This window comes from Oryctolagus cuniculus, chromosome 15, assembly GCF_051225735.1.
Source record: "Oryctolagus cuniculus isolate XC-2025 breed Fujian yellow rabbit chromosome 15, ASM5122573v1, whole genome shotgun sequence".
Lineage (NCBI taxonomy): Eukaryota > Metazoa > Chordata > Mammalia > Lagomorpha > Leporidae > Oryctolagus > Oryctolagus cuniculus.
This window is the reverse complement of record NC_142881.1, coordinates 33,625,405-33,639,152: the sequence shown is the minus strand read 5'-3', so window position 1 is coordinate 33,639,152 and position 13,748 is coordinate 33,625,405. Positions and strand designations below refer to the sequence as shown.

Sequence of the window (13,748 nt, the reverse complement as noted above, 5' to 3'; positions counted from 1 at the left end):
TTACAAACTATACAGCCTTTTTCTTTCTCAATTCCTCTAGTGGATCAGCCAGAATAAATAGATATAAACAGGATAACAGAAAATTACACATGGCTTAGAGTGCACTCAACAGCTGGAGCCTTCGTTATACTCTACAAAACTATTTCATTTCCCTTTAGAGCTGACAGAAGCAGGGGTCAGAAGTATTATACTGATCTTACAAAACTAACATAAATAATTAAAATGACTGCCTATGGACTTATTTCTCTTCCTTTCAGATTCCTTTCTTTCCATTTAAATCAGGTTGAAGTAACCTAGCTTTAATATTTGTATATCTCAATTTGTATATCTCACAGAGCTGTAAATAAAGATAAAAATGTTCTGATCTGAGCCTTTTTAGGGAGACCTCACTACAAAGAAGGACCCTGGCCAGTAAAAAGACTGGCAGTAGAAGAAGGTGACAGAGGGTACAGAAGTCATCACAAAGGGAAACAAAATTTAGTTCTGATCATGGGTGAATGCATTTATTCCAAATGGAGCAAGGGGAAGGACATCCGTGGGTGTTGGGTTCTAAGTTTTCATGGGACAGTGACCCAGTCTTCATACTTGTTATGATCCTTAGATGTACATGCAGTTAAGGTACTTAAATCTCTTGTTGCTATTGCTGTTTAATGATAAGAAAGTATTGTTAACTCTATATTATGTTCGTGTCCTGATAGATTTAGATGCAGAAGAAAATCAAAACATAATAGAGACATTGAGAGGCAAAGTAAGAGAAAAGCTAAAAAATGCTAAGGTAATGCTTTTTAAACTTTTCTTGTTTTTGAAAGTGCTTTTTAAATGAAACTGATTGCATAATAAACTTTTTTTTTTTTTTGGACAAAAAAAGGATGAAGGGCAAGCATATAGCTGGTGGTTAAGATGTTGGCTCATATGCCTGTGTACTACATTGGAGTACCTGGCTTCAGTTCTTGACTCTAGCTTCCTGCGGATACAAACCGTGGGAGGCAGCAGTGATGGCTCAGTTGATTGGTTCCCTCCCACCCATGTGGAAAACCTGGGGGCATTTCAAGTATTTAGGAGTAAACCAGTGGATGGGAGCTCTCCCCGCCACCCCAGCAAGCTATCTCTATCTATCTATATCTATCTCTCCCCCTCTAACAAGCTATCTCTATCTCTATCTCTATCTCTATTTGTAGCTCTGTCTATCTCTGTCTCTCTGCCACCTACTCAAATTTTTAAAAAGGAGAGAGCTGAAATTCAGTTCTAATATAGCTTCTTAATTCCATAAAGTTCCAAGTTGCTTCCCATGTTTTTTCCCCTTTTCTATCATAAAGTCCCTATAATGTCAAACCTAAAGCCAAGAAAAGTTAAATGATTTGATTGTAGTAATTATATATGGCATCTCAGGGAAATACACAACATATGTGTGCACATACACACGTGTACTTTTTTAAAGAAGCACATTGAGAAATCTTGATTTTTATACATTTTGGAAAAAGATTCATGAGCTCAATATGTCTGTTTCTGTAAAGATCTATTTATGTTGTGTTTCAGATAAATCAAGGTGAAAAATCTTCAACTCAGCTGTTCGTTGATACTAAGCTACATCAATGGTCTAAGGTGAATAACTGTTTTAAGCAAAGTAGCTTTATGGACATAAACTTTCCAATACAGATTTTGTTCTGAAACTCAATATTTAGTAGTATACTTAAAATTTAACGTGACAAAATATTCAGATTTGGGGTAACTATATTATTTAGAGCATGGGTGAAGGAACTATAACAAAAAGATGTAAGATAAAAATGTCTTAATTAAGATACACGCTTTACTTCTATATTTTGTAACTGTTAAGTAGCCCAGACTCGGCAGGACAGTTCTGCCATCTTCTACATATGGTTTTCATCTCTGAGTCCATGGCAAAACTCCAGTGATTTCATTTTTTGGCCAAAAGGGAGAGAGAGGAAAGAGGCAAAGGAGTGCAGGTTGGTCTTAATGGATAAAGACTTGCAAATCGCACACATCATTTCAGTGAAAGGATATTGGGAGATGTGTCTAAGTATCCAGCTAAAAGTAAATTGTTTTATCAAAGGTTGGGGGGGAAGACAATAATGAACAACTAGTAGTTTCAGCCAGAAGCACCTAGAGTATTTAACTCTTCAAATTGTAAAATGCAAGGAATGTTGTTTTTAAATTTGTCTTGTGTACTGTGCCCTGCTCAGGCCCTTAAAATTTCATTTTACTTAGGGGTAGTCATTTGACCTATTAATTAAATTGCTGTTTTGGATGCCTACATCCCATATCAAAGTATACAGGATCAAGCCCTGGCTCTGCTTCCAAATCCAGTTTTATGCTAATGTACACACTGGGAGGCAGCAGGTGGTGCCTCAAGTAGTTGGTTCTTGGGCCTCAGACTGGTCCACCCCTGGCAGTTACAGACATTTAGGAAATGAACCAGCAAATGGGAGCTCATGTTGTCTTTCTCTCTCTCTCTCTGCCTCTCAAATAAAAGTTTCCTAAATGAATCTTAATTATATTTAATAGCAAAAGCAAATTAAAAAGAATGTTTATGTACATATTATTCATGCAACATATGAATAAAATCATGCTTATATTGGATTTAATTTAACCATGAATAGTAAAAAATATGAATAGTTTAAAAATTCTCGAAGTTTAACAGTTGAATACCAAGCAAAGAGTTAAAAAGAAGAGAAATTGGTTTCAATGCATTTCCATACAAACCACTAGACTTCTCAGGAAGTAGAGGATTTTAACAAGTGGTTTGGAAGGCCAGCGCCACGGCTCACTAGGCTAATCCTCCACCTGCGGTGCCAGCACTCTGGGTTCTAGTCCCGGTCGGGGTGCCAGATTCTGTCCTGGTTGTCTCTCTTCCAGGCCAGCTCTCTGCTGTGGCCAGGGAGTGCAGTGGAGGATGGCCCAAGTTCTTGGGCCCTGCACCCCATGGGAGACCAGGAGAAGCACCTGGCTCCTGGCTTCGGATCAGCACGGTGTGCCGGCTGTAGTGCGCCAGCCGCGGCGGCCATTGGAGGGTGACCCAAAGGAAAAGGAAGACCTTTATCTCTGTCTCTCTCTCACTGTCCACTCTGCCTGTCAAAAATAAAATAAATAAAAAAAAAAGTGGTTCAGAGTTGAGCAGAGAAAATGAGAAGTAAATATACTCTATTATACTGACAGTTCATATATACTGCATTGTTACCAACTGAGTAACTTTTAGGGTTAGAATAGAAGAAAAGTTTTTGTATATTGTTTTAATTATTTGAGTCCTCATAACAGAGCTTTCCTTTTCATTATAGAATTTGTTCTTTTATAAACTTGCATTAAAACAGTTTGATTTAATATATTGTGTATGAGTAAGCAGTGATGTCTTACATTTCAAAGATACAGACTTTACAAGATTGTAAAAAAGAAAGCAAGTTTATAACTAAGAATATGCCACTTTTAAGACTTTTAATTAGGGGCCAGTGCTTTGGCAAAGCAGGTTAGTCCACCACCTACAGCTCTAGCATCCCAAATGGGTGCTGGTTCTAGTCCCAGCTGCTCCACTTCCAATCCAACTCCCTACTAATGTGCCTGGGAAGGCAGCAGAGGGTGGCCCCAAGTGTTTGGGCCCCTGCACCCAAGTGGAAGACCTGGAGGTAGCTCCTGACTCTTGGCTTCAGCCTGGCCCAGCCTCAGCTGCTGCAGCCATTTGGGGAGTGAACCAGCAGATGGAAGACCCTTCTTCCCTCTCCCTCTCCTTCCCCCCTCCCTCTCCCTCTCCCCCTCCTGTCCCCTCCCCCTCCTCCTCTCCCCCTTTTTCTGTAACTCTGCCTTTCAAATAAATAAAATAAATCTTGAAAAAAAAAAAGACTTTTAATTACCTATAGCTCCACTAAAGATTAAGGAGTGAGGTGGTACTTATGCATGTATCCAAGCACATATGTGCTTGAGAGGACCAGAAAAGAGGAAGGGGAAAAAATTTGACCTGAGCTGGCATTTCAACTAAACTTTGAGGTGAGGCAATAGTTTAAGAAGAGAGGATATTTTGACTCTGTTTTGATTCCTATTGCAGTCACAAGAACATTTAAAAACAAACAAAAAAACCCCTCATGAATCAACCAATCTCAAAGCTAAATATAACTTGGTATTCTTTGTCCTACTTTTCCTTCTTTATTAATAAGGTAATAATTAATGTTTACCATATTACAAAAAGGTATTTCCATCACTTATAAGCAGGAAAATAATTCATTTCAACCCTAAATAGTGGTTTATTATTTGATCCACAGAATGAGGTCTTGTTGGATGAAGGTCTTTCGTTTTTCATTCTGAGTGGTGAAGAAGACTCTGCTTTGGGTCAGTCTTCAGAACAGGTTGGATTTGTCCCCTCCTATAACTTCGCTCTTGAGAAAATGACTCTTCATTAAGGGAGATGAGGTTTTATTTCTTTTTTTAAATTTTTTTTTTTTTTTTTTTTTTTTTTTTTTTAATTTTTGACAGGCAGAGTGGACAGTGAGAGAGAGAGACAGAGAGAGAAAGGTCTTCCTTTGCCGTTGGTTCACCCTCCAATGGCCGCCGCTGCAGCCGGCGCACCGTGCTGATCCGAAGGCAGGAGCCAGGATCCAGGTGCTTTTCCTGGTCTCCCATGGGGTGCAGGGCCCAAGCACCTGGGCCATCCTCCACTGCACTCCCTGGCCATAGCAGAGAGCTGGCCTGGAAGAGGGGCAACCGGGACAGAATCCGGCGCCCCAACCGGGACTAGAACCCGGTGTGCCGGCGCCGCAAGGTGGAGGATTAGCCTATTGAGCCACGGCGCCGGCTTTCTTTTTTTAAATTTTTTTATTTTTTATTTATTTATTTTTGACAGGCAGAGTGGACAGTGAGAGAGAGAGAGAGACAGAGAGAAAGGTCTTCCTTTACCATTGGTTCACCCTCCAATGGCCGCTATGGCCAGCACGCTGTGGCCGGCGCACCGTGCTGATCTGAAGCCAGGAGCCAGGTGCTTCTCCTGGTCTCCCATGCAAGTGCAGGGCCCAAGCACTTGGGCCATCCTCCACTGCACTCCCGGGCCACAGCAGAGAGCTGGCCTGGAAGAGAGGCAACCAGGACAGAATCCGGCACCCTGACCGGGACTAGAACCCGGTGTGCCGGCGCCGCAGGCAGAGGATTAGCCTAGTGAGCCGCAGCGCTGGCCTGAAGGTTTTATTTCTGAGGCTTCTTCCCTTTGAATTGACTGTTCATACCTAATATTTATAGAGTGCTTACCGGATGCCCAACAATATACTAAGTTCTTTAAGTGGATTATGTCATTCAGGTCTCATAATAAGCCCCTGTAGGGCAGATATTATTATCTTTATTTTTAAGTGAGGAAACTGAGGCACTGAGGGTTGAGCACTGAGAGAGCTGGGAAGTACAGGCTGTCGGCTTCAAAGCCTGTGTTTGTTTGCTGTTCCTCTCCTTCTCATCAGGTGTTGCACATATCTGCATTACACCTCGCGGATTCCACAATCTCTGTCCCACCCAGTCCCATTCCTGTCCCTTCTAATTTCTGTCAGTTCTTCCCAGTCCTTCTCAGACTCCTTGGTCTCTCTGTGGCTCTGTGGTAGGTTGCCCTTCCTCCAATAAGAGTACCAATTAGTTTCATGGGTCTATCTCCCATCTCCTCCTGACTTGTCAGTCTTACCAGTTTCCCTCTCTGCTCCTGTCTCTACGTCCTTTTTCCAATTTCTCTGTACCTTCAAATCTCCACGGTGTTCTTGAGGCTCGTGCCACCCTGTACCTCTGTTCCAAGTTGTCCCAGCTCATGTCTTCTAACATCTGTCAATCATTTCCAGATTGCTCAGAGCCTCTTTTCAAGTCTCTTTTTGGTGCCTATTTGTTCCTACTTATCACCCAGACTCTTTCAATCCCCTTTCTTTGAATTTTGCTCCTTTCCTTCCTTTCATTGTTGTTTTTTTCCATAATAAAATACTGTCTTTTAAATTTTTGAACAAGTAGAATGAATACATTATAGAAACCTAATGCAGGAAAAGAGGAAAAAGAAAATAAAGTCACTGAAATCCGCTGCCCTGAATAACCACTAGATTATTTTTATATCTTTTTCTGCACTCATCCTTGTACATGAACGCATAGTTTTATATAAACACCATCACAGTAGTAAATGAAAATTCCATTTTTCCAATTGCTCAGCCAAACCTTGGTGTCATCTTTGATTCCTTTTTTTATTCAACATGCCTGTATCCAATTCATCACAAATTCTATTGGTTCTACATTCAAAATATTGCAGAATCTGGCCCACTTTTTGTTACTTTCAATGGCACTGCCCTAGTTTAACTCTCCATAATCTGTCATTTGGATCATTGCCAAACTTCCTCTTCGTATTTGTTATTTCCCTTTTAGTCTATATTTAATACCCTACAGTATTCAGTATGATCCTGTTAAAATCTGGGACAGACCATTCTTTTGCTTATACCTTCTGGAGGTTTTCTATCTCACTTAAAATAAGAGCTGAAGTTCTTGGAGGTGCCTTCAAGGCATATATGACCTGGTCCCCTTGGTGCCTCCCTGATTTCATTTCTTATTACTTTCCCCCTTTCACCTAACTCCAGCACATTAGCTTCTTTCTTGTTCCTTACTTACACTATGCTCTTGTCTTAACAGTCGTTGCACCTGTTTATCTGCCTAGAAAATTCTTCCTTTATCCTAGTTCTCTACCCCTCACCAACTCTGGGTCTATGTTGAGATGCCATATGATCAAAGATACTGTGTCTGACAATAGTATCTAAAATAATACCCCTCAATTCACCCAGTCCAGTGCTTGCTATTTCTTTACCGTGTGTTTTTTTTCTTCCTAACCCTTATCACCATCTAAAATATTTTTTTGTCTATTTGTTTGTTTTCTTCCTGGAGCATAGTAGGCACTCAATGAATATTTGGGTGAATATTGAATAAATGGGTATCAAACATGCCCATGTACTTGAATGACAAATCATCTGACTTCCTAGCACCCCACTATTTGGGTTGAAGAATAAATATTTCTAGCAAACAAAAGAAAGCCCAATCTCTGATCCTCCCACCCAACAGAGTATGCCAGGACCAGGGGTTGTGGTTTGGGCTGCCTTTCCTTCTCATGGGGTGAGCTTGAAAGAAATTAGGTTGATAAGGGTTTGGGGTGAGACAAATGACATATACTGAGCTTGAGGAAGTTTAGAAGTGAGCTTTTTAGAGAGGTTTTCTGGAAAATCCATATATTTGGTGATTTTAAGGTCCACAAAAAAATTACTCTCCCCATCATAGAGAAGAGAAAGTACTATAATATGAGAGGCTGAGTTTGCCAAGACTCCCCTTCTTGGTAAGAGAGGAGCCCTGGTTCCAAATATCTCATCTGGGCGACCTAGAGTAGGTCTGCGGTTACTTTCATATGGTTCTTCTTTTCACACCACAATTAATAAGGCATTTTCCTGGGAGCTAAGTGGGGGCCATATCTCTCTCTTTTTACCATTCAATACTGAATTTGTATTCTTTTAAAACTTGTATTCTTTTACTCAATTTGTATATCTTCTGACCTCATACTCTTGTCACACAAGCCAACAGACACTGCTCTGTTGGGAACTGCATAGTGAAGACCAAGAAGGTGATGATCTAGGGCAACAACTAGACTTAGACTAAGTGAGGAATAATTGGGTATACTGGGCTTATGTTGGTTGAGATCACAGCTTGTCTCAGGGAGACTGGGTAGGACTCATAAAAGACAGAAGCAATCATAAGTCAGTGATTGGAGTACAAGACGAGAGGCTGACATACTCAACTGCGGCAGACCTCAGCCCTAGAGGCAGCAGGGTTCTGTATAGGAAATCCAGCTGGAGCAAAGAGCCCTTTTTGGTCCACATTTGGAATCTTCTTCCTTTTTTTTTTTTTTTTTTTTTGACAGGCAGAGTGGACAGTGAGAGAGAGACAGAGAGAAAGGTCTTCCTTTTTTTTTTCCGTTGGTTCACCCTGCAATGGCCTCTGCGGCTGGTGCACTGCGGCCAGCGCACTGCACTGATCCGAAGCCAGGAGCCAGGTGCTTCTCCTGGTCTCCCATGGGGTGCAGGGCCCAAGTACTTAGGCCATCCTCCACTGCCTTCCCGGGCCACAGCAGAGAGCTGGCCTGGAAGAGTGGCAACCGGGACAAAATCTGGCGCCCCCACCGGGACTAGAACCCGGTGTGCCGGTGCCGCAGGCGGAGGATTAGCCTATTGAGCCGTGGCGCTGGCCCACATTTGGTATCTTCTAAGAGATGTTTCATATCCATATCCTCTAAATCTTGCTCCCAAATATCAGTGTTATACCTTGTTTGAATTCTAAAAATGCTTCCCCAAAGATTTCTAGATATAAAATATTTTCTTGATTTCCTCACAGGGTTGGAAAGGATGTGATGCTATGATGACTTGATAAGCATTACTTATTTACTTCTGTTAGTGTCAGTCAGGACCATGTAAGGTCCTCTAGTCAAAGGAATTCTGTGGTTAATTGTTTTTATTATTTATTCTAAATGTATGGTTTTGAGAATTGAAGTATGTGCATGACTCACAGTACTCTCATTAAAATATGTAGATTTCAAATTAGATAAGTAAAGTAATTGAAAATAAACTGATTTCATTTAGTGAACAAGTTCATATTAATTTTCTGGTCATAAAATAAGCAATAGCATGTAATATTTAGTAATTTATGCTTCCATCCCTATATTCCATATATACATTTCAGAATTTTACTGTAATCACTGTATTCTTTGATACTGAATCTTTTCTTTCATTTTTTTTTTCCTTAAATGCCTTATAGAAAACAGCATACCTGTACCAAATCATTTTAGATATTGCTATTCTCTGACTGATGAAGATAAAAGGAGGAGAGTTAAGGCCACACGGCCTGATGTCTTTTGACTCTGCCCCACACTTTGCATTCTCAATAGCTGAAAATAATTTTAATGTTTTAGCATTTCCATAGAGCAGGAGGGGCTTAAATTATAATTCTACTTCAGCAGACTCTCATCGCTGAATTGCAAATATAGGCTATAGCAAAATCATATTGTATACCTTAAATGAGTTCCTCTATGTTTGGTGAAATTTCACTACAATTAATTTCAGCTAAAACTTGATTTAGGTATCTTACATAAAAAAGACTGTCCACAGTGGCTGGTGTTGTGACATAGTGGGTTAAGCTGTGTTCCAATTCAGCTTCCTGCAGAGGTTCTTGGAAGGTTAGCAGAAGATGGCCCAAGGACTTGAGCTTCTACCACCCATGTGGGAGAATAGGATGCAGTTCCTGGTTCCTGGCTTTGGCCTGCCTGTTGCAGCCATTTGGGGAGTAAATTGGCAGATAAGATCTCTCTCCTCCCTTTCCTCCTCCTTCTCCCTCTTCCTCTCTATATCCCTCTCTCTGTCATTCTGCCTTTCAAATAACTAAGTAAATCCCTTAAAAAATAAAAAAGATTGTTCACAGTTAAGGTTCCAGTATATTTTATATGTCTTTATATTAACCATTGGAAACAATCATATTGTATATTTTTTTTCTTTTTTGTCTTCAACAGAGATCAGGAAATGATAGTTACCCTAAATACTTTTCACTTGGCGATAATTTACAAAATATTGCTGAGGGTCAAGATGAAGATTTTATGGAAGAAGTCATTTTTACAGATTTACTTGAGGTAAAAGCTGCTGAATATGAAGATGATCAGGAACAAATGAAAAAACAGGCCACAAATATTTTTGTGCCAAGTAGTTCTCCAGGTAATATTTTTTTCAATAAAATATTCAATTCTTTAATAATATTATAGAATAGTAGCTTCTGTGCATGCTGGATAAGCAGAAAGTACTGATTTAAAATTATAATAAATTTTCTATGTTTTTCATGCCTCCTGTAAGTTAAGGAAATTAAGAGAACTCATTCATCATTTATGTATATATCATACTTCAAAAAGTTCATAGGAAAATGGAATTAAAGATAAGTTTATTGTGGTACAAACAAGTTTGAAATCCATGAAGTTTTTCCATAATAAACATTTCCATGAACTTTTTGAAGATCCTGGTGTGTGTGTGTGTGTGTGGTGTGTGTGTGTGTGTGTGTATGTATTACACACTGCTATACTTCATTTGTAGGGTATGACGATAGCTCCTTTGTGCTTCATATTTGGTCAATATTAGTTTAACTAATTAAATTTTGTTACTAAGTGATCAGCCAGCGTAAACTGCCAAAAAATATGATGCCACGCATTTTAGAAGATGAAGGATTCTATATTCAGAGAAAGCCAGAAATATGTAAAAAGACCTGCAACAAGATGGAAAATCGCCTGCTTAAATTAGATGAGGCAAGTGCAAGAGCTAACAAACCACTCGATAATAGTGTATTATATTTGTTCAGTGAAATATTTAATTACTACATTTCTTAAATGTTTTTGATAGGGAAAGTATTGGTTTGAAGAGAATGGAGAAATAATGTCATTACCTTCACCTATTAGGCAGTCATGGAATTTCAGACTAAATCTAAACAAAGAATCTTTAAATCCAACACTAAAGACCATATACAGGAAGGTAACCAACAGTGTTTTACTTGTAACTATGATTAGAATTTTTGTACTATCAGTTACAACTTATCTTTTTGTGATGTTGATTTACCCTTTAAAGCTATTGTCTTGTATAATGGTAGAACTATAGTGAAATGTTAAATAGAAGTTAAAATTGTATTTTAACAAATATTGAATGACATGAAGAAATGCTCAAGACAATTTGTAAAGTGCAAAGAGCAGAATGCAAAAATATACATGATCCTAATTTTATAAAATAGATATCGAGTGAGTGAATGAATTAATAGTATTTGGGTTGTCATTTTACTTTCTACCACTATAGATTACTCTTACTTATTTGTTTTGTGTGTTTTACATAAAATAGGTACTCTGTGTTGTGTGGAGCAGTAGTTTGCTCATTTTTGTTGCTGTATAGAACTCCATTGTATAAAAATACAATTATATATCCTTTTTGCTTTTGAATGATATAAGTTGCATCCAGTTGTTGGCTATTACTAATAACACTACTAGGAAAGTTTTGAACATATATTCTGATAATTTTATGTATATCCTTTTGGCATGGAGTAATATCTCAGAAGTACTGTGTCATAGCTTTATTTGTGTTCAGTTCTACTATATGATGTTACTTTCCCAGAGTGGTTTATACCAAATTCAACAAATTAAACTAGTAGAGTATGAGAATTCCAGATGCTTTATATTCTTGCCAACACTTGGTATTGTCTGTTAATTTTTTAAAAAATTTATTTATTTATTTATTTGCTTGCTTGTTTATTTGAAAGGCAGAGTGACAAAGACAGAGAGAATCCATTCATTGATTCATTCCCCAAATGGCCACAACAGCCAGGTCTGGGCCAAGATTAAACCAGTAGCCGGGGACTCCATCCTTGTCCCCCACATGTGACAGGGGTCCATGTACTTGGACCATCATCTGCTGCCTTCTCAGGCATATTAGCAGGAAACTGGAGTGAAAGCAGAGCAGCTGAGGCTTGAATCAACATTCCAACATGGGATGCCAGCATATCAAGTGTAGCTTTACCTGCTGTATCACACTGCTGATGTCTTTTCTGCGTTGAAGTCATAACCACTCTGGTGGATATAAGAGGTATTTCAGGGCCAGTGCTGTGGCGTAGCAGGTAAAACATCTTCTTAGGAAAGAAAAGGGCTTATTTTGGCTCACAGTTGGGAGGTTCACAGTCCCAGGCTGGCAGCCATGTTGGTTGATCGCAAGGGGAGAAGGTAGCAGACAGGGAGCAATGGCCTTCATCTACTCTCTGTGCAGTCTGTCCTCCTCATGCAGAACTATTCAATCATGGTCTCCAGTCTATCAGCATAATCCAATCGAACCACTTTCCAAGGCCTTGTCTTCAGACACCATAATTAGATTAGGTTCCAGCCATAATCCATTAATACGAGAGTCTGGGGATTAAGACTTTTTAATTATTTCCAGACCATAACAGTATCTGATAACCAATATCTGGGCCATTTTAGGTTTGTTTTTATTATTTTTTTCTCTAGGTTTTGATCATTCAGTCCTAGCTTTTACTCTGATTTTTAAAAATGGTGTCCCATATGTTATATAAGAAAAGTTACAGAGACCCTGAGTATCAGGGTCCTGCCTTTGCTGCTGTCTCTGCCAGGTACTTTATTTAATATCTTCTGAAAAGTAAATATAGACATTATATGTGTCCCCAAGCTTGGATGTTTTTTGTACTTTTATCTGTGTGCTTTTGGTGTAATACCTCTATCTGGTTCATAAAGCTTACCTAATTCCCCTTAGTAACTGCTGCTTATAACTAGTCTGTCAGGGAGCTTATTGGCCCATAAAAGAATTCATCCCAGTATTGAACAGATCTAACTATTTATTGTTTTGTGTTGTTGGGTTAAAATTTGACTCCTCATAACTATTACTCATTTGACCTCATTTGGGCTTTGGAAAATTCATGAAATACTTCACTTCTTGACAGCTCTTCAAATTTTTGTACCCCATAGTAATTTTTACCTTTAATTTTTGCTTTCTAGTAGAAACTCACATTCTTTTATTGTTGTTAGATATTTCAAAATCTCAGTTACACTCTTTGTGGCTTCTGAGCACCATGGTCATCAGGTACTGAATAGGATAGGACCAGGGGCTTGTGCCACTCCAGTTGAGGCCCAGAGCAAGTAAGCAATGCAGTTACGTTTAACAAGACGCGCATCTCTAGTTTAGGAACTTTAATTACCAAAAGTTCTTTTGTAATTTGGTTGTTTAAAATTGAAACACTTTTTTCCTTTAATGTTTTTCTCTTGGTTAATGACCAGTTTATAAATTTACTACCAATTGACTAAATCCCTTGGGTGGAATCAAGAGGAAGTTTTCCCCTTTCAGCTGGTTCCCCCATAGAGAACAGACTTACCAGATATGGACTAAACAACAACAAGCTTTTTAGTGTTCCCCTGTCTCCCTGAAGAAGGGGAGGTTCCTAGCTCAGGAAGCAATAGGGAGGTAGAGATGAGGCACTATATTGGTGGCCTGCAGCCTTTAAGGAAGGAGTACTGCCATTACCATTCCAGGGTAGGGTGGGACAACAACTTTTTCAGTGTAACAGCAGATGTAATAGCAGTGGCACAGACTGAAGGGCCTTTCATTTTATACCAGCCTGATCCAGAGACAGCACTCCCTGCTCTTCCTTTTTTAGTTGGATGTGATCATGACTCTCACTGGAAGTTGCTAGGTATTCATGTTAACCTGCACATGATTAGTAGCCCACTAACTCCCAAATTACATCATATGCATATGCAAACATTTGTGATTACTTCAAAAGGGTGGAATAAAACATGGAAGAATGATTTTGCATGTAATCTGAGGCCTACAGACTTGAACTAATTTGGGGACAATCTGATACCCAAATAGAGACAGTGCAATGTACAAAGGGAGATGATCTCCTATTAATGCAGCATTTGCTTAGAGGACCCAGGTTCCTGAGGGGAATTTTTCATAAGAGCACCAATACATTCACTTAGAAACAAAATGTCTTAATAGGTAGGTAATTACCATTTAACTCTGGCCCATAGAGGCTTGTTCCATCATATGTCACCGAACTATTGTTGTAAACAATATTACATGTAAACAATATTACAATAATGTATTATTGTTGTAAACAATATGACATTATTACATTATTTTGTAATAATGTTCCTATAATGTCCTATAGGAAATGATTATTGGTCTAAT

At 39.0% G+C, this 13,748-nt stretch overlaps 1 protein-coding gene across 2 annotated transcripts in view; it reads left to right on the top strand.

The window, feature by feature from the left end:
• Positions 1-13,748, top strand: part of CC2D2B (coiled-coil and C2 domain containing 2B) — a 116,655-nt gene that overhangs the window by 21,985 nt on the left and 80,922 nt on the right. The window contains exons 2-8 of one of the 2 annotated variants that reach the window (XM_089313399.1): positions 699-775; positions 1,537-1,602; positions 2,359-2,370; positions 4,266-4,349; positions 9,545-9,743; positions 10,185-10,321; positions 10,416-10,544. In XM_089313399.1, the coding sequence (XP_089169525.1) occupies positions 699-775; positions 1,537-1,602; positions 2,359-2,370; positions 4,266-4,349; positions 9,545-9,743; positions 10,185-10,321; positions 10,416-10,544 (704 nt within the window). The remainder of the gene's footprint in view (positions 1-698; positions 776-1,536; positions 1,603-2,358; positions 2,371-4,265; positions 4,350-9,544; positions 9,744-10,184; positions 10,322-10,415; positions 10,545-13,748) is intronic. The other variant, NM_001349481.1, reaches the window with a different exon arrangement.